Source organism: Dasypus novemcinctus, chromosome 1, assembly GCF_030445035.2.
Source record: "Dasypus novemcinctus isolate mDasNov1 chromosome 1, mDasNov1.1.hap2, whole genome shotgun sequence".
Lineage (NCBI taxonomy): Eukaryota > Metazoa > Chordata > Mammalia > Cingulata > Dasypodidae > Dasypus > Dasypus novemcinctus.
This window is the reverse complement of record NC_080673.1, coordinates 27,649,278-27,672,898: the sequence shown is the minus strand read 5'-3', so window position 1 is coordinate 27,672,898 and position 23,621 is coordinate 27,649,278. Positions and strand designations below refer to the sequence as shown.

Here is a 23,621-nt window from a genome sequence, read left to right as displayed (position 1 = left end):
AGATATTCAGATTAGAGAGAATAATAGAATGGAACAGAGTCTCCTTGTAACTTCTGCCTAATACTTTTCTGTATTGGTTGTAAAGTTTTGAATATGTATGATTCTTTGTGCAGGTACTGCTAGCGTAGATTAAATAGGACATATAGTAAGTATGGAAAAAGCAAGTATCAGTAATTGGGAAATTGTGATTTATTTTTTTTAGCGCAACATATTATTTCTTTCTAGTGCTCTTGACTCTGCTATAAATTTGTAGACTTTCTGCTACTTTGAAAGTTTTGAAAATTGACTCACTCTCTCCTACTTTCCCACCATACTACTCACTCTCTTAACAAACCCTCTCTACTCTTTCTTTTGTCCAGGGCATGGGATATTGATCTGAAGAAATTGCCAAACATTAAAATGAGAAAAATCTGTGCTAATGATGCAGTTCCCAAGAAGTGCAAGAGGAAAAATATTGTAACTGTAGACAAAGATTTAGGTGAATTGCAACTAAAAGATGAAACAGATGATTCAGATGAGGAAATGACTGCAGTGGCCTGATTATCTTTACTTTGAGTTTAAATAATTTGAGCGCTTCAAGTTATACTCAAGTTATACTACATATATATATATATATATATATATATATATGTCTATATATATATATATAGTCTAGATACAGGGATTTGCTGTTAGATTATTCTCTTACATAGAGTTCTGTTTTTAATTTCAAAAAATGATATGATTTTTATTTAAAAACCAAGGTTGCTTTACATTTACATTATGATGCTAAAGTGGATATGAATGATTTGCAAAACCTATTTAACCTGAATTTCCAGGGGTGTGTGGCAGTGTGGTATGAATGAGGACAGAAAATGTTTAAATATTTTATCTCACATTTACTAACGACTGTCTTATCTCACATCATTTTGGGGCACCAACAACATTCTTTTCTAAAAGGGTCCTGTGGATACTTCTTAAGCTATGATGATGGCAAGTTGTCTTTCTGTAATAGTGTCACTGTAATTGTCCTCTTAAATATTAAACCTAATTTTTTTTATAAAATAGGGAAAATGTGATGCAGAATTCATATAGGCTGCTTGATTTTACATTAATCATATTTGTTATCTTCTGAGCCAGAATTAAATGGTTAAAAAAAAAGGTCACTTGTTATGTTGATTTCGCACACTTAATCTCTAATCTTTTGTCAAAGGAGATAAATGATTTCAAGATTCTTTTTGATTGCATATTATTTTCTGCTTCCTCATTGTGAAAAATAGGTTTTGTTTGTGGAAACATAGCTAAATTGATTATCATAGATGACTGGTTTTTTAATGGTATATTTTTGTGTTTTCCTCTGAGAGATAGGTTAAAATGACATATAACTAAATATTTTAAGTGTCAGAAAAAACATGGATGTTTAGAATTTTCTTAATGGAACTCATAAATAACATAACTTTTTGTCTGTTTTTTAAAGGAAAATGGTGTATTTGAATATTTTTAAGAAAAGAAAATCACTAATGTTGTATGAGGTCAACTAGATGTCAACTAAGTCTTATTAACAACCTAGAGTGTTAGAACTTTTTTATTTCTGAAAATTAAAAATAAAATTTATTTCCATATTTTAAGTTCCTAAGGTTCTAATTATTTAATTCTCAGTGATGTAGCTGATGCTGATTTGCTTTAGTAAAATTTATGTAAAATTATGATTTTATTATTACACAAGTTCAGCTGTCTTTAGTCATTGGAAAATTTCCTTTTCTCCCACCTCCCTTTTTTTGTTTATACTTCATCTAAAAATGGCTATAAATACTATGTCATAAATTACAAGTAAAGAGAATAAGAACTCTTTCATCTGGTCTGATACTTAAAAAGCTATCCTGTTAAATAAATAACTTGTAGAAATGGCAAATTGTTGTCCCCCTTAAACTGGTTTTCCTATACTGTCAAAGCAAAAAATCTGACTAACAAGCTGCACTCTGGGAACTAGAATAAATATTTGCTGAATGAATTAATTTACTGTTTCCTTTAGGACCATAATAATCAATGTCATGTCATTCCTGGCTATGATGTTTAAAAATGATATCTTTAATCACTATCCATAGAGCGTGTTCTTTCTGCAGTGATAATTGGTGCTTTCTTATCTAGACTCCTTGGTCAGTAGCATATCTTTGTAAAATAACTGCAGTCCATGGTCATGGAACAGAATAAAGGTAACTCACCTCATTGGTACTTCCTTCTGTCTAAACTAGGGGCCAGCACACCGTGTGTGTGTGTTACCACCCTTAAAGAATGTAAAAAAAAAAAAAATACACAGGGCATACAAAAAAGGGCTCAGACTAGATTTGGTCTTCTTGCTATCGTTTGCCAACCCTGGACCAGGTTAACGAGTTGAACTTCTGTGAACATAGGTTAATGATACCTTTTTAGGCTCAGATTAGTTTACTGACATCTGTGGTGGCCCCCACCCCCACCCTACACCCCCTAAAGGCTAGTGACTTCCTTGCCATACCAACATAGCTGTCCCTTTTGGACAATATTCATTTCAAGTAAAAGCTTTTTCTACTCTTTTCTGCTCTGCTGCAGGGGCGGGAGGTTGGGTAGGTACCCTCTTTGCTGTACTGCTACTTCCAAATAATTTCTCCTTTAATTCTTTGAAGTCCTATTACTGTCTCTCTTTCTTATCTTTTTACCTTCCAGTGAAACTGTCTGTCCTTTGGTTGAAGACTTTAGCTCTTGGGTTAGTTTTCTTCTCACCTATTTAAATTGCTTTAGTGATCTCAATAGCCTTGTACATAACAAATCTAACATTATAATCTTAAAGTTCCTCAATCTTTTTTTCCATCCTCTCAGTGGCATTCTCATGGGTTTACTAGGACCCTTATCAGCACCTATCTTTTCCACTGCTTGCTGAAATCCTATAGTTCTTTGACCTCAGTTTTGCACTACGCATCACCTCCTGTCTTCAGATTTTTAGGCCATAATTGCTTCCTTTCATGTGCCCTCAATTTCTTCTTTCAAAACTCAAATCAAGTAAAACTTGTTTATCTGCCTTTTTCATGCCTGTTCCCAAGCAGCTGAACATTGCTGGCAAAAAATAAATAGGCCATTTCAAATTCATATCTACAAATCTCAAGTGCATCCTCAGTACTGCTTAGCTGGCTTACTATATATTGTCTTTAAATTCATTACCAACTTTGAGACAATTATTTTACTACTTTTTCTTCATAGCTTCACTTAAATACTAGCGTCTGAATCCTCAACTTTCAACTATTGACTTTTTATACATAATTGAGACCAAGCTATTATGTTTTCTTTTTGATGTAATGGATGGAGTATCTTCTCTTCTTTCAGAGGTAAATATGCCTACTTCTGTTCTTTGCTTTCTCAGGAACTTTCATCCTCTCCAGGGTTTTTACCCAAGTTCTTAAGACAGAAACCTGCCATCATTCCTGATTCATCTCTGTTTCTCTTCAGTGCCCTTCACTAAACTAATTAGATAATATTTCCAGTTATATTTCCAAAATAAATGACAGATCAGTCCATGTCAGGCCATCTCCACTGTTCACTTTTTCCTAAACCACCATGTTTTGCCTGTACTATGAGAAGTAGCTTCCTAACTAGACTTCCTGCCACCATTTTTGTTCCTCTTAAATCCATTCTCCAGAGAGTAGCTCATGAATTTTCAAAAATGTATATGAAAATGTGCCACTCCTTTGTTCAAATCCTTACAAAATCTTCCCATCATATTTTGAGTAAATTCATATTCTGTGTCATTGCCAAAGAGACTTGGAATGATCAGATTCCTGACTACCTCTCCATCCTCAGCTTGTGCCTACTTGCCCTTCAGATGCCTTGGTCTTCTTTCCTGCAATGAACCAGACTGCTTCCTGTAGTGAAACAGTTCTGTGCTGGCACCCTGATGACCTTCCATGTATTCACTTGGGCCACACAGGCAAGGCTTGGCCACAGCTGAGCTTACCGTGGCACAATGCCCTGCGCTGTTTCTGGACCATGAAAACATTCTTACTTGCTTCTCTGTCTCCAGTAAGGATATAGTGAGACAGTTTCTCATCACTCTAGTTCTGAAGAAGTATGAAACTTTCCATCTCACCTCCTTTTAGACTACAGCTCTAGGCTATGAACCTGTCTATACTCACAGTATGGAATCTTTAGCAGCAGGGTACCCAACATTTGTGTAGCACCTTCTCATCATCTGGCTCCTTTTCTTTCGGTGTCATTTTGAGGGACAAGACACTTGGGAAGTTGGCATATTGGCTTATCTTTCTTTTGCTCTGTATATAAGAAACTAGCTAAATCTGCCAGTCTTGCTTGACATTTCCTATTCAGTACGTTAGTGTTTACTGTGCCCTCTGTATTGCCAGTTCCCTGAGGTTTTTGCCAGGCAAACAATAACTGATTTTCTTATCCTACAGGTCTCAGCTTGAAAGTTATCTCCTTACCTAAAGCTTCTCTACTCCTCCATCTTTTCTACCCTCTGTGGTAATCTCTATTTCAGCACCCAGTGGGTGACAATGATCAGTGATCTAAGAGTGTTTGCTGTAACTTTAGAAGATGGGATAAAGTTACAAGAATTCAGGTACCCAATTTGGGCAGAAGAATGAGTTTTTACAATTAGCAATCTAATAGACCAGTAGATATCCCATTTGCCATAAAATAATTGCAAATATGTTCAGACCCTACTTAATAAAAAATACAGATCATGGTAGACTCTTAAGTGATTCAGAAGTATTCAGTTCTGTTTGAAAGTTTCAAATACCAATCTGCAGAAATCCAGGTAGGTTAGGCAAAAAGTATAGAAACCACAACAAAGGTTTGGGTCACTTTTTTTTAATGTACAAAGTTTTTCACAGATAATTTTTTTTTCCTTACTTTGTCTTAGTACACATTATTCACAAAACATTGTTAATGCAAGAGAATCAGGTAAAACCAGAACAATTACAAATGTCCAATCTCAAAAATTGCACAGTCAAAATAATTTTCCCTTGTTTGTTTTAATGTAATAGTCACTTTCAAAATGGGCTTTCCTTAGATGTGGAGGAAACACTGCAGCCCAAAATAACAGTACTTCCTTTCAGCTATATTGATATGTAAAATAGCACCATTGGGCTGATTTAAGAACAGAAAAAAAGGTTTTCATCTTAATTAAAGTGTAAGTGTTTCACAATTATTATATAACAAATACAATAACAATAATGATAAATTTTATTTGGAGCTTCCACTTTGCTTCAGAATAAAAACTGGCAAAGGAAGGTAAACAATATCTTTGTGGATGGGATAATCTTCCTCACCCTGCCCCCATGACAATTCTAATTTCTCAATGATGTCATTGCTCTAGTGAGCTGAGTTTCCAGCCAAAGAATAGGTGTTTGAGGGATACCTAAGGAACTTTTGCAAAACAAGATAAAATATAACTATGAGCCCATCTCCCTGGGATTATCATCACATATTACTCAAGCTCAGATTTAATTGTGGGACATTTTGAAAGATTCCTTCAATATATACCTTTCTTCAACTTCTCCAAGGGCTGTCAGGTTGATGGGATAATTTTTATTTTCATTTTTTGTTTTGTTTGTTTTGTACTTAAGCTTTATTGTCTTTTGGACTTACCTGTTTAAAAAAATAATGGAATTTCATTCCTTTCCAATTTATTTTTTGACAATCCTATACAATAAAAGTGATAGTTCTTTAGTTAAAAAATTAAGACTAAATGTGGTTTATTGTATTGGTAATACTACAGATTCATGCTGTAAAAAGCAAGGTTTTTAACAGAACGTTAAGTTCATTCTTCAGTTCCAGTTCTTCGTTTCAATCCTATTTTATTTCTTACAAAAGCAGGTAAACATGCCCCCCAAAATTGTCATTCTTGAGAGCAGTTTTTCTTTTTGAGGGATATATCCAATCCAAAAAACATTGCCACAAAACCAAATGAATCATTTTACTGTTTGAAAGGGCAGGTGTACCGTTGCCACACAAAATGTAAAAAGAAAATAATCAAATATTAGGTTTTAAATGCATGCAGTTCTTTCAGATAGTTTGAACCATAAAAACATGGCAGAACATAAAAGGTTTAAATTCAGGAGTTTAGCAGGGCTTTTTAAAGATGGGAAGAATAAGAGACACAAATGTTGACTTAACCCATTAGGGAGCTAATATTAACAATTTTCAGTAAAGTCAAAACTCATAAAAGTTCATTTTCAGAATTTAGGCATAGTTCTAAAACACCATGTTATCTTTTATCATTAATATAGTAATGCTATCCTTGCTTTTCTTTCTAGAGATTCTTAGTGTTAAGTGTAGTTCATAATATATGAGGCCTTATTTTAGCCAATCATCCCCCACTGTGAAATGGGCTATGCATTTAGCTATCTTGCTTAGATTTGTACACAACTGAAAGTGTTTTTGGTGGTATTAGGTAAATTTCTCCTTCTAGAATGAACAAAAGAGAAATCATCATATTTCTTTGCTGGTGACGAGACTTTTTGTTTTTCCATTGATATTTGTAAACAACATGTTGACATTGCTAAACCACAGGAAAAACAAGTTAGTAAAAAGCTTTGTTATTCATAAATGTTGCCTTTAAGACTTTGAAAGGAAACTTAAGAGGAAGTTAATATAAAGTTTAGTTTTCTAAAGATTCAGATTTTTTTTTTTTTTAAAACACCACTTACTGTCATTTGTGCAGAAGTTTTGGTCCAGTTTAGTTACATCTATTATTTTGTTCTGCCTCTCCATTTATTCCACACCCCTACAACAAGTTTTAAGAAAGATGAGTTTTAAACCTTTTGTTTCCTGACTGACTGAAAACGTTGATTTCTCTTGTGTATATACATGAGTACACAAGCACGCTACACGCACACAAAATTGACATTGTTTACCATTTCTTATTTCTAGAAATTGGGACTATTTGCACTCAATGTCAGCCACTACCAATATTAATATTGTCTCTCTCCTCACTAAAATGTTATTTTTTTTTCCTTTTTCCTATGATAACTCTGTGAAGAACAAGCACACAGTTAATTACAAAGTGCATCAATGTGATACCCAGACTTATAAAATGCAATACCCATGCTTTGGTACTCATGGCCATCATGGTTGCTTTCTCAAAATAATAAATATGAGAGCTAACAAATCATGGATCTTGTTTATGTACGACATCTTTTTGACAGGCCACTATGTCTGTAATCATTAATCTAGCTCATTGCAATATCGTCCTCACTTCAGTTTTACATGAATATGCAAAGAACACAATAATCAACTGACCCAAAGAACTCAATTTATCATTTATTATAGAATATGTGAAAAGTTTTTGCTTCCTACCTGAGAAAGGGAAATTCTGTCAGCTTTTAATAAAGAAGTTCTGGATGCTTGGTCATAACCATCAAACCGATACCTCAGGTGGGTTAAAATACCTCATGACCCATGCCCTTATACATTTGATTTAAAAAAAAAAAAATTAATTTTTGTTTTCTCATCTTAAGTGCTTAATAGTAGCACAGAGAAATTAGTATCAGATCTTTGCCACAGGCAGATAGCTATCTTTTTATACTTCCTACTTTTGTTTTTATGCCCTTCAGAGGGATGATAACTTCATCTAAATGTTCAAGCAGGATACTTAGTTTGATTAGTTTAGTGCTTTGTAAAATCAACATTTGTGAGACTTTGAGTAAAAGAATGAACTAAGCTGCTTTCTGAAACATTCAGCTATTAACTGAAGCAGAGGCTTAGTCTCTAATTTTCAGGCTGTACTGTCCAATGTGTTCAAATTTGAGATGTACTGCATGGATAAAATACTATATTTTGAAGACTTGATTTGAATAAAAGAATGTAAAATATCTCAAAAGTTTTTATCTTGAGAGGTTGAAATGGTAATTTGTATTTATAAAGTTAAATAAAATACCAATATTTTACCTGCTTATTTTTACTTTTTCTAATGGGGCTATTAGAAAACTTAAAATTACCGGTGGGAGCTGCCTTTGTTACGTTTCTATTGGACAGCACTGTTTTGGAGGGACCAGATAAAACGTAGGCCCCGATGGTTGGTTTCAACTTCTGTGGGTATTTAACAGAGCTGATTAAATCCCCAAATTCTCTGGAAATCTTTTGTTCATAATTTAAACATTGTTCCAAGTATTAAAATCTTCAGATGTATATTTCAACTATTTTAAAAACATGCACCTGTCAAAACATCGACCCCATTATAGCCATAAAAATCTGCTAGCTGTTAAGTATGAATACCAAAATATGCATCCTCCAAATTTGCTTCTGGTGTGACTCAGGGATAATGCAGGCGATTTTAAGCTTTAAACCAAATCTGTTATTTGCAGATGAGATAGTTAACATACAAGGACCTAGAGGAAACACACATTGCGTCTCCGGTCTGTATTCTGCAACTTTTCCCCTGCTACAGTGAAGAGCATCGGGTGTCCATTTAGTCTTTAGTCATTGCCTAAAAGCCTTTCTTGATCCAATGGTTCTTAATTGTCTTAGAAATCATTCTCCAGCCAACATTTCACATTTCCATATCAGACTTTAGACTCTGCTTCACGGGATCCTGGTCATTTGGTGTTTTTTTCTCCCTTTTTGAGCAAAGTAAGGAAAAATGAGTCATTAGGAGAAAGAGGCTATAAAGGGAGTGAATTAGGCAGGATCACTTCTGTCGTTTGTAGTGGCTGAGGGCTAGTATCCTTCTTCAGTGAAGAAACTCCCAGCTGGTTCCATCAAACTGGTATCACATCAGGGGGGCCACCCTCTGCAAATGGCAGTGAATTAGTATCCGTTTGTGATACAGGCACTGCAACAGCATCCTTGACGTCTGTGCTTACATTACACGAGAAATTCTTCTCCAGTTTTTTGGCAGTGTCCGGGCAATTTTGTACAAAGATCACACGATTGTAGGCCTTTAGCCTGCGCCACAACTGCACGTAGACTTTACACTGCACATACATGAAGACGAGACCTCCTGTGAAGCCAATGGCCACCACAACCAGTTTTGTCCAAAATGGCCATTCAAGGACACCTTTCAAATCAAAAAGAGAAAGTGTTATCACCAACTCATTAATGGGTTTGGAAGTTTCTTCTATGCTTGAAATGACTGCTCACCTGCTTCCATGGATAAGGAATATATTATTAACAACTGGTAAGAATTATAACCTGGATTGACCTAATACCATTTAAGTAATCTAAATTATTTAGAATTGTATATGAGGAAATTCACCACTGTAATGATTTATTTCCTCCCCCAGGATCAAGTCCCTTCAGTGATTATCAGACACTACAGTAAACTTTTGATATTTTTTGACATTTATTCATTAGGTAAGTCTTAAATTTATAAGGTCTTTCCTAGAATGCATGGAATCTAAGCTGTTCATGAAGTGAGACCTCAACTCCAAAACATCACAATATTTAAAAATATTAATTGTTCCTTTTTATTTATTTGACTACTATGTGCCTGGCGCTGGTCTAGACTACATAAATAATAATATATTACATGTGTGTGTCTTTTTTTGTTTTCACTTAGGCCTGGTATCAACTTTGTGAATTATATATTCTTATTCCCATTTAATGAATAGAAATACATTGACATAAAGTTGAAGAAACTTGCCCGGTGGAAAGAGTGGGGATTTGCAGCAGGCATTCTGGAGTCCACTGTTTTAACTTGCTAGATTTTAGAGCATCTCTCTCTCTCTCTCTCTCTCTCTCTCTCACACACACACACACACACTGCTGTATTTGCTCAATTGCAACTCAGTACTTCACGGTATTGTTATCCTCAAATGCATTTTCTATTTTCTTATTTTTTATATGAATGGATATAATTACCTGGATTCCAAAAAAGTGTTAGTGTTATTAAATAACTGTAAAAGTTTGTTTTAAAAAATGATATCCAAATCCAAATAAGTAATTTCTAAGATAAAATGACACACAAAATAATCCCAAATGTGTTAATTCTAAATTAAAACTGAAGCATTTTTCATCCCTGAGCCAAGAAATATTCTGTGAAGATCTTGGAGAGTGACAAAATGTTAGAATGATACTTCTCACGATAGGGTCATGAATAGAACCTAATCAAGCAAAATGTAATCATCTCATCAGATTAGAATCATGTTGCATTTATATTGAGTGTAGCTGAAGCTGTGGAATATGTGTGGAAACATCTGCCCTTAGGTATGTTGGCCTTGATAACAGTAATTTGATTTTGATTGGCTGTTGGGTATATCTACATATTAATGTGACTTGCAGTAATCAAGAAATTATAACTAAAAGCACATATCTAAATTTTAAATAAGCAGTAGCACTATATTTGTATAATATTTTATACAAATATACAAAGTAGATTAACATAGGTAAAGAAATAATAGGTTTTCAGTTAACCTGATTTTTTGCATGGCATTTAGGCTGAAAACCAGTATATGAACTGAATGGATTCTAATTCGATAATTTCCTCTAACTTGTGCATTTGACATTGTCTTTCCTGATCTCTTGTAGATAAGATGGAGAAATGAGAGCTGGTGTCAAGATCAATTTACAAGTACAATAAAGGTTTATTCTCCAAACTTGTCCTATTCAATACCTGTCAATTCAAAAAAAAAAGAAGTTTGCCAATCAAATGTGTACATGACACTAAACTGGGAAGGATAGTGAACATAAAATACTGAGTGAAAGAATCAAGATTTACAATCCTTTTTTTTTTTTTTTTTTTTTACAATCCTTTTAAGAAGGCAAAATAATGGATATATGTATGGATTTGAGGCTTCCCACTCATCCCCCTAAAAACAAACAAACAAACAAAAAATGAAAGAAAGAAGCTGCCCCAACTCACTAGAGAGAAAAAGAATTCCTGAATATGGATCAGTAAAAGATTTAGGATTTTAGTCATTAGTTTCACAAATCTTACTATTTCGTCACTGGAATCTGCCACTTTCTAAGACATCTATATTTTCTCTTCATTTCTATCATTTTTCCTAGAAGTTGACTTTCCTTCACAAAGTTTTTAAATCCCCCCCCCCCCCCCCCCCAGGAATTCCTATAACTACAACAATGAGTATTTGGGCAGCTTGTATGTATGAATGTTTAATATACATTGCTCAAGAGTCTCTGCCTCTTTAAGGATGGTGTGGGGGGCATAATGTTTGTTTTCAGTATTTCGAAGGCTATCAAGTATGGCTCTAGTATGGTAGACCCAGAAGGGCTGGTAGAAATGGGCAGAAACCACAATAAGTGAGGTGCTACAACTCTACTTTGAGTTTTTATTTACTTTTGCTTTCGGTTTATAGAGTAACCTATTTTTTGTAGTAGCAACATTTGATTTATGCTAGTGGAAGGTAATTCCTGTTTCCATCATGACTGAATACTTTGTATCTTAATGTTAACCAAAAAAAAACAAGGCCCCCTTATTATTTCTGTTGCCCAAATAAATGAAATGTTGAATATTTCTTGTGTGCCTAGACTCTTTAGCAAAGACAACTTTATTTCTGACTTTTACAAGATTGTTGTTGGAAGGTGTGTCAGTCCTTTCTGGATATGGATATGATAATCATGTTCAACAACAAACAAACTAATGCAAACTTAGTAACCCTGGTTATTTTGTTTATATTTTTCTTTACACTTGCTATATTTTTTGTTTGGTGTTTGGTATTTCTGAAGTCTGATTTCCTTCCACCTTTGCATGTAAATTGTCTTTCTTTCTGACATTTTGGCTCTGAGTCTTCCTTTGAAATATTTTTAAAAATGCTCTCTGATATTAAAAGGAGTTGTATTACTGACGCAAAAAACTCTCACTGCTATTGATGTTTCATTAATTTGTTGTTCTCTTTGGCACTGGAAATCTTTAAAAAAAAATGTCTATTTTTCTTTGAGTAATCAAATCTGAAATTCAGTCTTCCAATTTAGGCATCCAACATCTTTCTTATAAACTTGATCCACAGGCCTTTCAGCCCAGACTCTAACACGTGTTCAAGTTTTAGAATTTGATCTTCTGTCTGCATAGAGTGCCCACCCTTTTTACTGTATAATAAACTATCCACTCTTTGGGACAACTCTAAGGCATGAGGTGGGTAAACACAACATATATCCCCTAACTGCTGGCAACACTGCCCTGCTAATCCCCGCGGAAACTTCATAATCTTGAACACCACAATCTCCTTCAACCTCTGAACTTGGCACTTGAGGCAAAATCTCTTTGTCATCTGGGTCCAGAGACAGCAAATACTTTTTTGAAATATTGTAAATTGCCCTCATAACAGTCCAGGGGGAATCCTATTAATGTTAACTAATTAAATACCTTTGTTGGGAGTTAAATAGGAAGACTAGGAACATGCAAATTTAATAACCAAATTAAGAGAGAGGCTGGAAAACAATGTTAAGATTTCATGCCTTTTCCAGCCTAAGTCATTATTCTGGAAAACCAATGAATACATTATGTGCCTTTGTAGCCTAAGGAACAAAAATCGATGATATATTTATTTAGATGCTTTTTTTTTTTAAGATTAAAAAAATTTTTAAAAAATTTATTTCTCTCCTTTTCCTCCCCCTCCCCCCCAGTTGTCTGCTTTCTGTGTCCATTTGCTGTGTGTTCTTCTGTGTCCGCTTGCATTCTTGTCAGCGGTACCCGGAATCTGTGTCTCTTTTTGTTGCATTGTCTTGCTGTGTCAGCTCTCCGTGTGTGCGGTGCCATTTTTCGGCAGGCTGCACTTTCTTTCTTGCTGGGCGGCTCTCCTTATGGGGCACACTCCTTGTGCGTGGGACTCCACTATGCAGGGGACACCCCTGCATGGCATGGCACTCCTTGTGCACATCAGCACTGCACATGAGCCAGGTTATCACATGGGTCAGGAGGCCTTGGGTTTGAACCTTGGACCTCCCATGTGGTAGGCGGACACCCCATCCATTGGGTCAAATCTGCTTCCCTAGATGCTATTTTTAGATACCAAATTGGCCAGAAAAATGCAGAACTTTTGATTTTAGAAACTGGAGTGCAAGAATGGACAATATAAAAAAAAACCTTGAAAATAGTAATAAAACTTTTTGAACATTAGTACAGCTTCCTTTTAATTTGGTCCCACACTGGTAGCATCTGTTCCTTATCTAAATGTTTCACTGTATTTTTAAAAGTGGACCAAATATTCCATAGTAGATTAAATTTTAACATATTCTAGGGGAGCAGGTAAAGCTCAATGGTTGAATGCCTGCTTCCCATGTGTGAGGTCCCGGGTTCAATCACTGGTACCTCCTTTTTTTAAAAATTATCTTTTTTTTTAAAAACACATAAATCACACAAAATGTTATATTAAAAAATCTAAGAGGTTCCCATATACCCCATTCCCCACAACACCCGGTACCTCCTTTAAAATAAAAAGAAATAAACTTAGCACATTCTAGGTACCTGTACATTTATTATTATAACTATTTGTTTTGGAACAATGTTTTGGGGTATTTCTAAAAACCCAGTTTTTAAATTAAAAAAGGTTATTAGAAAATTTCAGGTGGATACAATAAATATCTGTTTAATTCTTATTTTCTCTGGTGTTCCAGCAAAATAATTGAACTGAAAATTTAGTGGAGCTTTGGAGACTTGGTTCAATTCTCCTCTCTCCTCTCCCTTGTGGTCCACATATCTGTTTAATACCAAAGCTGAGACTACTACCAATAATCTTGACCTAGTAACTTTTGATAATGTTGAAGTTTGATTTTTTGTGTGTTGCAAGGAAATAGCAGTTAACTTGATATTCTTTCTATTTAAAAATACTTTAAGTGAAAGTCTTTATAAGTGATTTAGGAGGAATGTTGAAGAATAAGCAAGAATAGATAATAATCTAATATTTACTGATACATAGCAACACACATTTGTAAATGGCTGGACTGTTATTTTATGACCATTCTTCCTGTAACACAGTGACATCAAAGGGTAGTTTAAAAAAAAAAGATGAATTCTCTTTGCAGAGTCCTTGCATTAGGAATACATAAGGGCTTTTTAAAGCTCCAACTTGGTTCTTTCCATCTATGCAAGGAGAACAACCATCTGACACATTGACTCAGAGTAGACCAGAGGTTCTCAAGCAGGAATGGTTTTGTCCCAGGGGACAAGTGATAACGTCTGGGGACATTGCTGGTTGTCAAAACTGGGGTTAGTGTGCTACTGGCTTCTGTTAGATAGAGGGAGGGATACTGCTAAATATTCTCCGTTGCCCTTCACTACAAAGAATTATCAGGTAAAAAAAATGTCCGTAGTGCCGAGGTTGAGAACTACTATTACAGAAGATAATCATTTAAGTTTCTCTTTATTAGGGAAATTGCAGGGAGGATGCAGTATAAAATTAGACATCTTGGAGTTCTCCAAATTTGGAAGAATTTTTGCAGTTTGCTGTTATATTAGGCAGTTATTTCTATGTTTTTAGAAAGCTTTCACCATAGACAAGCTGGCGTTGAAGTATACTTTATCTCCCTCCCATTTTTAGGGAATGCCCATTGATTCCATCCAAGTTTCCCTTCCATTTGGTAAATCCTATTACCAGCTGTTCCTCACGAGCCCTTGGAGATTTCCTATATTCGAGCTTTTGCTCATGAGAGTTCTACTCTCTGGATTTTCTTTCCCTACTTCTGTGTGTTTTAACCCTACCTATCCAACAAGATCCAACTGAGTAGTGACCACCCTCGGGAAATAAACTTTCCTACGGTTTAAGTCCCACCATTATTTCTTTCACTTGTTTCATGGATTCACTTCCTAAAAAAAGTTATTTTTACTTTACCATGCTGTAATTTTGACAAACACAGAATTTGTGTCTGATTGATCTTTGTGTTCCAGAGAAAGTATATGTGCTTTTCTTAGATATTTCAAGGATGAATGAAAGCTTTTGAAATCCCAGCTTTGAATATTTTGCATCAGTCTTTTTGCTATGACTTGTGGTGACAGACTTCTTCCACTTTGTCAGCCAAGCTCTGGCTTTCTTGGTGGACAACCTGAAGCACACTCCACTCTTTCCCCACCTCTCTCCCCAGGAACAGTGACCAGAACCCATTGCCTGAGAACCTGGCCCAGGGCTAACCGGCCGCCATTTTCTCTGCCAATTCTGGAGTTCAGTCTGATCTCTCCTCTTACTTTCACAAGGTACCTTTGAATTTATTTCCTCTACCCAAATCATCCCTTCTTTATAGGTTCCTGGGAGGCTAAAGCTTCCACTAAGCCCCTGGATAAAGTTAGGAGAGCTGAGTATTTTCAGATGCTACATCCAAAAGTCATTTGGGTACAAACCTATTGCCCAAATGACCATCTTCTTTAAGAGACAGCCTCCTCTTTTCCTTTGAAGGTAGGTATGATTTTTCTTTTCTATAAAAATAAACTATAATATTATTAACAGATTATAAAATTTTATCTTGGAAATCTCATTAGAAGGACCTCTTGAGAGGAGATGCTAAAATGGGGCTAATTTAGGTTTTTCAAAAATATTTTCAGTCATAAAGTGTACTTGCCTCCTCTTATAAAGACATAGAAAATTGTCTTCTCCCATTTTTGCTGGCAGTTCAGAAAAGGATTTTAGGAAGTCCAGTTTCAGCTAAATCACTTATCTGCTCATTTCTCTGAAGCATAAGGATCCATTGCTACCTCTGTTTTTGTGCTCAGAATATCTCCACAGGAATTTCTGCAGGTTAAGGAATAAACTCTCTGCTCATCCTTACTCCTTGATCCTTAGTGGGAAACATTGCTTTGAAATTCTTGGACAGGAATTAGAGGAGTATATATTCTGTTCATTACCGTTTTATAAGGTGTGATGGATAGGCTATTGTGTCAACTCGGCCAGGTAATTGTGTCCAGTTGTTTGGTCAAGCAAGCACTGGGCTAACTGTAATACAAGGGCATTTATGGACTTTAGTCACCATTGACTTTACTGCAGTCGTAAATCATAGATTCCTGGTTGTAATTACATTAATCAGGGAGATTGCCATCAGCAATGAGTGATGCTTAACCCAATCAGTTGAATGCCTTAAAAGGGGAAGTGAGTCCAGCATCGAGGGAGAATGTCCCAGGTCATCTTTGGACAGCCAACATCTCCCAGAACTCATCAAGAATCTTCATTGTACTGTCATCTGAGCTCCTGGTTGCAGCCTACCTGTGGAACCTGGACTTGTGCATCCCCATGGCTGTGTGAGACACTGATATATCTCTTACTATTGACAGGTACCCCTTGTTGATTCTGTTTCCCTAGAGAACCCTGCCTTAATACATAAGGCAATTGGAATCCTCTCTCATTCCTCATAATAATTTGATAATTCAGTCACTTTTCATATTGTAATGTCAGTCCCACCAAAATGGCAAGAAATTCTCAATCTCAAAGTATGATTATTAAAATAAATGCTCCCAGGTCTCCATTTCATCATTGCATGTAGGTGATATGGAATTTGAGGGCTACAACACCTATGCCGTTCCAAAGCAATTAATATCCCTGTAGGTTTTCCAGGAGAGACTTAAGATGGTCTGTAGATTTGTCATGTGATATAATATTGAAGGTTTCAGACATTAGATAGAAGAATCAAAATACTACACTATTTCTGCTTGAAAGCATAGTGATACCATAACCACAGAAATCAGTAAACAATTTGTCAGTAAATTTATGTTTAAAGAAAGATGAAAGCACTTTAGACAAAGAAAAGCAGATGCACCTCACAGTTCGTCCCAGAGAGAACCCTGGGAACATGAATCCAGGCAAAGACTTTTTTAGCAAACCGGGGAGGAAAACTGAGGTGTCCAAGTCAGAGCAGCTATTTATGGAACAGATGAAAAGGGCAAAGAGAAGTAAAACTGGAAAGTTACTTTTTCACATAAGGAAAAATCCCACACATTGCTCTCCACATTGGGGTTGGGTCAGAAGACAGAGGTTGGGGCTTATCTCAGGACATTTCTCCCTTAGGAACCTGAGACTGAAGCTTTAGCTATAAACAGGACCATTGTAACAGACTGTATCTTTCCTCTCCTTTATAGCCAAGTTTTCCTCATCTTCACTCCCAAAAACTTTCTCCTTTCTAGTTCAGAAATACCCAAATCCCAAATAATTCCGACTTAACATAATTTTTTGCACTCCAGACCTCCAGTAGGATTTCCCTTATGGCTAATGACCTCTCAAGGGCTGTTTTCCTGTGCAATATATTGGTAAGAATCAGCTTCTGTAGTCTTCACATCTTTATCCATCCTAACTTAGACAGTTATTTTCATTTCCTTCAAGCATCAGGCCTGTTGTCTGTTATCCTCTTTGATCTCCGTTTCCTCTCCCTTGGTAGCTTGTGGCAGTAATGGTCCGCAGCTGACCTGTGTTTCCTGTGATGGTGCCCTTGGGTAGTCCTCTCCTACATTGAGTCTGGCCTTGGCAGTGCAACGTGCTTTGGCCAATGGGACAACAGCAAGCATGGCACAAGCAGAGGCTCTAAAAAACTGTTTGCCTGTTGTGGCTTGCTCTTTCTTGCTGCTCTTTTAAACACTGTACCTGCCATGTGAAGGAGACAGGGCCAGCCTGCTGGATAATGAAAAACACACAGCAGTCTCCTACCACCCTCGCCAACAGCATGGCCACTGCCAGACATGTAAAGTAGGCCATGCTTGGTCACCCAGCGGCCAACAGAGGTACCAGCTATCTTCAGACACATAAATGAGGCCCACAGAGATCAGCCAATCTGGCCCAGGCCAGATGACAGGCCCAACTGACTTGCAGAATTGGGGGCTAAACTAAGTGGCTGTGGTTTTAAGTCATGTAAATTTTGGGATCTTTTGTTATACAGTAAAAGCTAACTGATACATTACCTGAAAATGCAGGAAATAATAGTATTCACCTCATAGAGTTGTTAGGGTGGATTAAATTAATTAATAGTGCTTGACACATAGAAAATGCTATATAAATGTAAGCTGTTATTGTTTCCTGAGTGACTTGATTGCTACGTATCTTTGGCCGATTGAAGAGTAGATTAAGGGAAGCGGACTTGGCCCAGTGGTTAGGGCATCCGCCTACCACATGGGAGGTCCACGGTTCAAACCCCGGGCCTACTTGACCCTTGTGCAGCTGGCCCACGTGCAGTGCTGATGCACGCAAGGAGTGCAGTGCTACGCAGGGGTGTCCCCACACGCGAGGAGTGCGCCCCATAAGGAGAGCCACCCAGCATGAAGAAAGTGCAGCCTGCCCAGGAGTGGCACCGCACACATGGAGAACTGACACAACAAGATGATGCAACAAAAAGAAACACAGATTCCCGTGCCGCTGACAACAACAGAAGCGGACAAAAAGAAGAACACGCAGCAAATGGACACAGAGAACAGACAACTGGGGCAGGGGGAGAGGGGAGAGAAATAAATAAAATAAATCTTAAAAAAAAAAAAGAAGAGATTAAGAACAGAGCTTTCACTGACACCTACCACTAAGAACTTTGTGGCTTCACTGGGCTTCTAACCCTTGGGTGTCCCACCTTCACTCTGGGCAATGACAACTTCCCAAATCCAGAAGTGGAGAAACGCAGTTGATGGTGAGGCTGGCCCTGGCATGCAGCCAGCACTGCACCGCCTCCTCCTGTGGCCCTGGGCATCCTTGCAGGTACAGTTCCCGTCATCCTGGAGAACCTCAGAAATCCCACCAAAGGAAAATGGAATAGTCCGTAAACGCTTAAGTGATGCCCTGTGTCCTGTCTGTTGGAAAATACTTAGGCCAAACTTTCAGTCCCTCATGGCATTTGTTTTTTAAAGCTGGGTTGTAGCCACTGCTTTCACTCATTTCCTTTCCGGCAATACTGCTTTTCTGGAAACAGATTTCCTTTTGGTAAGAGAATAGGTCCCTCACGCCTCTGCACTGGAGGTGCACAGACTGTAACACCTCGCTTTTCTGTTTACTCTTTAAGTTGAAGTGGCTGAACTGGAAGGCCCCAGGTGGGTATTTGTAACTCAGTTGGAGATCAGGTGAATTACTTATTCCTTACTTGTATGCTTGATGATCTCCAAGGTTCCTTCCAGGTTTTAAATGTGAGTTCTTGGAGCATTCTGCCTGTCTTACATCATGTGTAGCACCTGGAGTGTGTGGAAAAGCCTCTCTAAGTGGCTGAGCAGCAGAAGAGAAGCTGCTTTGTTTGATGGATACAGGGTGAGTGGATATTCAGAAAAAGCACCTCCCTGAAGGCTGGGATATTTTTGGCTGGGTGCTTAGGTTGTGCAGAGCTACAAGATGTGTCTATATAAGGGTACGGATGTGAGGAATGGGGGTGTTTTTCCCCTTTACGTTTATCCTGGTGGCTTCCCTCCCCTTGGATAAATTATTAAACATTTTCACATATTTGTAACCTTTTCCTTAACCTGCTTTAGTGGTGATATTCACTCTGAGTAAACATGTATGGTATGTGTGCATTGTTTATATAAACACAGCATTTCAATTTATCTGATAAAATGTCCAGTTCAAGATGTCTTTGGAAAATGAATCAGCGAGAGAAATCTTAAGAGGACCCTCAATGCCACTTTCTTAGTTTTACAAATGAAGAAACTGAGCTTCGGAAGGATTAATTACTCAGGATACATGGCAGTGACCAAGCCATAACTAGAACCCTAACCTTCTAAGCCAGTATTCGTTATATTTGGGTTGTTACCAATAACAGCCCATGCAATTGCTTTAAAAAGAAATGTTTAAATATAAAAGGGAAAAACAGGAATTGCAAGGAAGTGATCTATTTTTGAGATACTGGGCCTGGGGTTCAACCCTGGAGCTCACACGTGGGAAGTCCATGTTCAGCCACCGAGTACACAGGCTCCCAGAGGGAGTGGTTTTTAATGCCTACTCTAAGCAGAGGTTAACAGCTAACGAGTGCTGCAGGGCTACTGTTCTTACCTGCTGAAGAGTCAGCCACCGCCAACAAAAATTTTTGAGCATTAACTAATACCAGGTGCTGTCTCCAAATAGTGAGGCATGGCCCGTGCTCTGAAGGAGGGGCAGTCACAGGAGAGCGGGGCGTGCAAACAAAATCAACTCGCTACACTTGTGGTGTATACGTTTAAATAATCCTGGGGCAACGGTAACATCTGCATCGACAGTCTATTTAATAGGTACGATAAATTGTTGCTGCTGTTATTGTCTGTGTTTTTGTGTTTTGTTTTCAACACCCAAATAATATGCCTCTGGAATATGTAAAGATAAGGCAGGAAGAACATCTGTTTTTTCCAAATTAGAGTTGGCAATTAGAGTAATTTCAGGTGTTAAAAAAAATATATATATATATATATGTATTTTTTTTTTCTTTCATCAAGGGGACAGAAAGAAAGAAAGAGAATAAGGTGAGAGAGCTCTCTGAGGCATCGTGCATATTTAATGCAAAAGAACAACCATTTTAGCACACACAAAGGATTTTTTCCCTTCCAGTATTGTCGTTACAATTCAAAAGATTTTGCTGTTTTATATTCAGCCTCAGTTTTGGTGGAAGAAGGATGATTTGTTCCTCTTCAAATATTTTTGAAGGTTTTCAAGACGGATTTAAAATATTTTTACTTTTAAATTATGCAGTCTTTTCAACAACTTCACAAGTAAGGTCACGATCAGTATTTATGTCCCCCCCGTCAAAAGAAGACGAAAATAATAACAATTCACACAAATGTCCACACCACGCTTAAATGTGTACTTCGGGAAGTAAGGTTAGAAATACAATTTGAACATAAACTTTAGCACATAAACACCAGTTACACCCTTTGTGGAAGTGGCTGTGGGAAGGGTGGTTTCCACTTGAAACTGAGCTGGGAGCTGGCCCCCTGGCAAGGCTCTGCATCAGCGGTCCCAGGCATTACTTCTTGATGAATGTCTTGCTCCCTAACTTGAAAACTCTGAACACCAGAGGTAAAAGACATCTCCTTTTCAGTTGTCTTTAAGACACTGAAAATAATTTTTAAAAATACAGAGTATCCTTGGATATCGTTCTCGCTTTTCTCCTGGAAAATCTGAGGGGCCTGAGAGAGAGCCCTGGGGATGCTGTGATGTGACCCACATAACGGAGAAGAAAACATATATTTTGAAGAAAAATCCTAAAAGGAAAAGCTTGAGGATGAGGTAGTCTCACTTTACTGTTCCTTCTATAACATCGACTGGGCCACTTGTCAGAGCCCGGGGATTTGGTGGCAAGAAAGACCCGGTCCCCGCCTGCTCCAAGCCGAGTCTATTGGGAGAGTTGGACAATCAAATAAACAATTGTAATGACCAACGGTGAATCTCAGGAGAGGGCAGGAGAGGGCTCCAGTCCAGCTAATTAAACCAAAGTCTGTGGGATAAAGCCCAGGCTTTGTAGTGTTATAAAAACCCCACAGGTAACTCACAGGGAGTTCAGGCTGAGAACCACTGTTGGGGAATAAGCCAGGATGCTCTGGGAGCACCCGGCAGGGCATGGGCTGCAAACGTCAGTGGACATCGAAGTCACCCAAAGGGCGTATTAGAGCGCAGGTGACTGGGCCCCGCTGGCAGTTTCTGACTCCTGGGTGTTGGGTGGGGAATGGGGTAGGGGCTGGGGGCAGGCTGAGAATGTGCTTTTCTCACAAGGCCCCAGGTGAGGCTAATGCTGCTGGTCCAGGGACCACACTTTGAGAAACACTGTGGTGGGAATATCTGTCCTAGTTTAGGGAGCCACGACTGGTTTCCCAGAGGAAGTGACGCTTAAGATAAATGCCAAAGGCTGGGTCAGGGGTAGGGAGGTGCTTGAGAATACGTGAGTGTGTAAGTGTGCGTTGGGTGGTGATGGAGGGGAGAAGCTGGGAGGAAAAAGCTGAGCAAAGGGCTTGGAGACAGATTTGGGAGCTGAATGAAAATGCCACATGTTTGGCTATAGCCAGCTTATGGAGGAAAGCAGAGTCCCAGTAAGGAGTTTGGGCTGTAGTCTAATTCACGGACCCCCTTGACAGTCAGGTGAAACCACAGACCCCATACTAAGTCCACATTATACTGTGTTTTATTTAATAATATATCACGTGCACCAACACATCCCCACAAGAACAATGTGATTTTCAAAAAATTTTAGTTCAAGCTCATGGACCCCTGGTTAAGAACCCATGGAAACCACAATGACTAAGTGGGGACAGGACATGACCAGATTTCTATTTTTGTAAACTTGCTATGATTACAGTATTGAGCGTGGGTCGAAAAGGGCAAAGCTGGGCAGCGGACTTGGCCCAGTGGTTAGGGCATCCGTCTACCACATGGGAGGTCCGTGGTTCAAACCCTGGGCCTCCTTGACCCGTGTGCAGCTGGCCCATGCACAGCGCTGATGCGCGCAAGGAGTGCCCTGCCACGCAGGGGTGTCCCTGAGTAGGGGAGCCCCACGCACAAGGAGTGCACCCGTAAGGAGAGCCGGCCAGTGTGAAAGAAAGTTCAGCCTGCCCAGGAATGGTGCTGCACACACGGAGAGCTGACACAATAAGATGACACAACAAAAAGAAACACAGATTCCCATGCCGCTGACAACAACAGAAGCAGACAAAGAAGATGCAGCAAATAGACACAGAGAACAGACAACTGGGGCAGGGGGGAGGGGAGGGGAGAGAAATAAATAAATAAATAAATAAATCTTTAAAAAAAGAAAAGGGCAAAGCTGGAGAAAGATCAGTTAGGGGACTGTCAAAGTTCTTAAGAGAAAGATGACGATAACCTTGTGCAGGGATGGTGGCTGTGGGCAAGGACAGAAAAGCGACGGGATTTAGTAATTGATTTAAGGTGAAAAGAGTAGGAGAGGGAGAAGCTCAAGAATGAGAGCTGGATTTCTCGACTGGTTGCCTGGCTGTAAGTAAGGCCCTCCCCATCGGCATAGCCCAGGGGTGGGGGTGGGAGTGGATTATGAGTTTGGACACGTTAAGAGCCTGGGGCGCCTGGACGACCTTCAAATGGAAACGTTAAGGAGGTAGCTGGATGCACGGTTGGAGTGTGGTATGAACTGGAGATAAATGTGGGGGATTACTGGCATAGAGATGACAGCAAAGGTATGACAATACCAGGGGGACTAAAGAATGAGGAGGAATAGAGAGAGAAAAATGGAAGGAAGCAGGGGCCTTGGGTTTGGTGGTCTGGAGAGACTTTGATGGCTGAAGTTGAGACTGTCAGGCCCATCGTAGGATATGTGATCACAATTCACTCACATGGCTTAGAGGAGAGATTGAGCAAAAGGCACGTGAGGGGGCTTCTGACCTGCTGAGGTGGGAGCCTGCTTCGCCTTACCTCTAGGACAAGTACTCGAAACCTTCCCTGCCACGGGGCAGCAGGAGGACGGAACCTTGCAGCCTCCCGCAGCCAGGGCAGGCCCGGGTTCCCACGGAGAGGGTGAGGCACGTCACCTCGGGGCAGATTTATGGTTCTCAGACTCTGGGTTCTAAATCAGTCATCTGAAAACGTTAAGTCCCTTGACTGTAGGGACACTTGAGTCCTCTGGTAGTACCGTGGGGCGCGGGGAGGTGCGTGGCGGAGGCGGTGTCTCTGTGCTTTCCCACGCACCCCTGCTTGCAGCATTTATGGGTCACTTTCTGTTACTTGGCTGTGGCTTGGGCCAGTACCTATACCAGTAAGGGAAATGGATTTCTTTTTCCAAAGGTCCTACCTTCAAGGAACATCTTAAATAGAGATGGAATAAGACACTTTAAAAGC

At 38.6% G+C, this 23,621-nt stretch overlaps 2 protein-coding genes across 2 annotated transcripts in view; one reads left to right on the top strand and one right to left on the bottom strand.

The window, feature by feature from the left end:
* Positions 1 to 1,891, top strand: part of TMA16 (translation machinery associated 16 homolog) — a 28,241-nt gene extending 26,350 nt beyond the window's left edge. The window contains exon 7 of the mRNA XM_004450807.5: positions 360 to 1,891. Coding sequence (XP_004450864.1) covers positions 360 to 540 — 181 coding nt within the window. The 3' untranslated portion in view covers positions 541 to 1,891. The remainder of the gene's footprint in view (positions 1 to 359) is intronic.
* Positions 1,892 to 4,814: 2,923 nt separating this feature from the next.
* MARCHF1 (membrane associated ring-CH-type finger 1) overlaps positions 4,815 to 23,621 on the bottom strand; it is an 876,835-nt gene continuing 858,028 nt past the window's right edge. The window contains 1 exon segment of the mRNA XM_058275488.2: positions 4,815 to 9,019. Within this exon segment, the coding sequence (XP_058131471.1) occupies positions 8,721 to 9,019 (299 nt within the window). The 3' untranslated portion in view covers positions 4,815 to 8,720.